This window comes from Sinocyclocheilus rhinocerous, unplaced genomic scaffold (genome assembly GCF_001515625.1).
Source record: "Sinocyclocheilus rhinocerous isolate Xijiao unplaced genomic scaffold, SAMN03320098_v1.1 scaffold1442, whole genome shotgun sequence".
Taxonomy (NCBI): Eukaryota; Metazoa; Chordata; class Actinopteri; order Cypriniformes; family Cyprinidae; genus Sinocyclocheilus; species Sinocyclocheilus rhinocerous.
The window spans coordinates 40,458-43,576 of record NW_015656183.1 but is presented as its reverse complement, the minus strand read 5'-3'; the positions used below and the strand labels follow the sequence as shown (position 1 = coordinate 43,576).

At 34.4% G+C, this 3,119-nt stretch overlaps 1 protein-coding gene across 1 annotated transcript in view; it reads right to left on the bottom strand.

The window, feature by feature from the left end:
* Positions 1-575: 575 nt before the first annotated feature.
* The window catches only part of LOC107719839 (tripartite motif-containing protein 44-like), a 39,433-nt gene continuing 36,889 nt past the window's right edge, over positions 576-3,119 (bottom strand). Inside the window, exon 5 of the mRNA XM_016527372.1 lies at positions 576-1,592. Within this exon, the coding sequence (XP_016382858.1) occupies positions 1,511-1,592 (82 nt within the window). The 3' untranslated portion in view covers positions 576-1,510. The remainder of the gene's footprint in view (positions 1,593-3,119) is intronic.

The following is a 3,119-nucleotide window of genomic DNA, read 5'->3' as shown; positions in this document are numbered from 1 at the left end:
AGTTCTGCAAAGAAAAGTGGGCCAAACTTCCATCACCGTGCCGTGAAAGACTAATCTCCAGTTATCAGAAGCATTTGGTTGCAATTATTGCTGCTGAAGGTGGCACAAACACATTTTAAGTTCAAGAGAGCCAGTCACATGGCTGATAGGTGTTGGATTTTTTTTATCTTAAAAAAAAAAAAACGTTTAAACTAATGTGTTTACTCAGGTTGCATTTGTTTTGTTTGCTTCTGAAGCTGCGGACAGGTAGGGATTTATTTTACTTATTTTTAAGGAAAGTGCTTTGAGTGCTTGCACACTGGCTGACTGAGTATTTCAGTCCACAAAGGCATTGATATCTTTGATTATTAAATCTGTCAGACCATCATCATCATATCAGATTATGGAAGGAGTTTAGGACCAGTAAATGAAATCGTCAAAGCGATTTCAACAACATAGCGACAGCAATTAGGCATATGAATATTGAGCTAGAACATCTAACCTTCTACTCTGTTTTTCTGAGAGCTTAACCTATACATTCATGAGTGCTAGGTGCTAGCAATAGTGAAAATGACCAGCCTTCAGATGAACAAATGAAAAAGATCAAAAACTTTTTTATTTGTTTACAGCAAGGAATAATCAGAACAAAAGCAGAAGTTGTTGAGTATAACCAATCTTAACTGTTGCACACTATCAAAGACCATATCAAAAATATAATGCCATGTTTCCACTTAGCAAAGCATAGTTTAGGTATCAAAAAGAAATCTACTAATGCAGCAAATCTTTCTCTCAGTGTTTTGCTGCATTTGTAGATTTCTTTTTGATACTTAAAATATATATAAACAGGACCTGGTGGTCCCTCCAATATTGAGAAAAAGCATACAAGCCAATTGCAGACACAACACACTAATACTTAAACACACAATAATGGTTTAGCAACGTGTCACGATCAGGGTTAAAACACATTTGGTACACTGGGCATCAGTGACGCAGGAAATGGATTTCTTTCTGATAAAGAAAAAGTAGCCAACAAATGGATTAGAAACAATGCACAGCTAGACCAACTATATAATCTAATGCGTTTAAGCTCAAACAGAATCAAAGTATAGCATGATGATGTGAGTTTGTATGGTATGAGACCGCATTTCATGAATTGTACAATTAGCCCAGGAGTGGTATATAAATAATTTTTAGAAAGCAAATGTTAAACAAACAAACACAAATACATGGTAACTGGTTTAAACTGTTTAAAACAATCTTGTTTGTTTAACACAATACAAATAACAGACAAAATATTCCGTTTTAGTTTTGTTTGTGCCTCCTCAGCTTTTACATATTACTTTATTGCCTTTCATTAAAAAGGAAATAAATTGGTTCAACATAAAACAATTAGCTGCAAATATTCAAATAACTGGTTAAAATGAAGAAATATCATCAGCACAGTTACATTCAGATATAGTCATAGTTTTTATGCCACCAAGTGAGGTATGAAAAGAAGATGGGAGAGATGGTGACAGAATGGTTGCTAGTTTTAGGGTGCATGTCCAATATATGCATCTTCTCTGTCTTCATCTCCTGAAGGATCTTCTGGGGCCCTCCTTTGATTAGCTGCTCTGTAAGTGGAAAAATGACTCATTTACATTCAAACATAAACAAAACAAAGAAACCTGCACATGAACAAGAAGTTAAAACTTTGGAGTAGCTAAATCAAGATAAATATATAGACATAATGGTGAGTCACAGGGCCCTGTTTTAAAAGTGGTAGGCCATATACACTATTTTCCTATTTGAAACTGTAAAGTTGCTTTGACACAATCTGTACTGTTAAAAGCGCTATATAAATAAAGGTGACTTGACTTGATTGCTGTAGCAGTTCAAAAGGCTTCCAGCACCTCTGATAAAGGCAGCAATATATTCACAAGGGAGTTTTTTCATCCTTAATTTTCATGTTTAAAATTCATTTGCAGTGAATACCCTTCCCCTTTAGACCAGGGGTTCCCAAAACTTTCCATTCCACCTAGATAAGTATAATCTATTTTAAGACCCACCAAAATATTTGTGATAAAAAAAACTACTGACATTACTGTAAGCTTAATCTTAATTAAAAGTTTAATATGACAGAAATTACAGTTTATTTAATAATAGTTTGGAGATTGAAATAATTATGAAATCATTTTTAAAAATAAACAGATGTGTCTCATTTTAAATAAACACTAAAAACAGAGATGACAAATTTACTTCAGCTAGAAATGTAGTCTACTTTTGCAATGGTGTTCAGCGATATCTTCAAAAGATTTTTTGAACTTTGGCACATTTTTTTCTCTATATAGTGATGATATGGCAAGGAAATAATAGGAACTTTTTACATTTTTTTATGCTAGCATGTGGAAATGTTTAAAACATGTAGTGATACATTTAACCCCACGTTTGTGCCCCGCTCACCCCGTACATGCTAAATGCTTTTTACTAGGGCTGGGTTTTGACACAAATTTCACAATTCGATTCGTTTCTCATTCACAAGTTTGCGATTCGATTCGATTCCCAATTCGATTCGATTATCGATCAATGTCGATTATTTTGGATATATATCTGGTACACATGCAAAATTTTCTCAAGGTGAAGAACAGTCAAATTTATAATGAATATGTTATATATGGTGCTTATATTTAGCAAAATGCCCCTCTCTACAGTTTATTTTTCTATCTGACTAATGAGTTTATGGTCACCGAATATGTTTTTCTGAGGTAAATGTGACGTTACGTGACATTGTTTACAAGCCGTTATATTGCATCTTTGCACGGCTGAAACAGCGTTTACATGAGACAGGATACGGATTGTAAAGTTGTACTCTTTCTTTTAACTTACCTTCAGATCTTTAGTAATGTTTATTTTGTGCTGAAACTGGTATTAATGTAGAGGAGATGATCAATTCACGTGCGCCTCGCGGTGCTGCTTTTATTGAACTGAGGCGCGCCATGCTACAGCGATCACTCCACAAAACAGCGCCAAAACGGCATTTATTGTTTGAGTACTGCAATACAATGGACAGAATTTGAAATCTGATACTTTGTTTCATATTAAAAGTACCAAAGCACAATGCTTATTACGATATATTGGATGGGAGGTGCCCTTCAATGTTC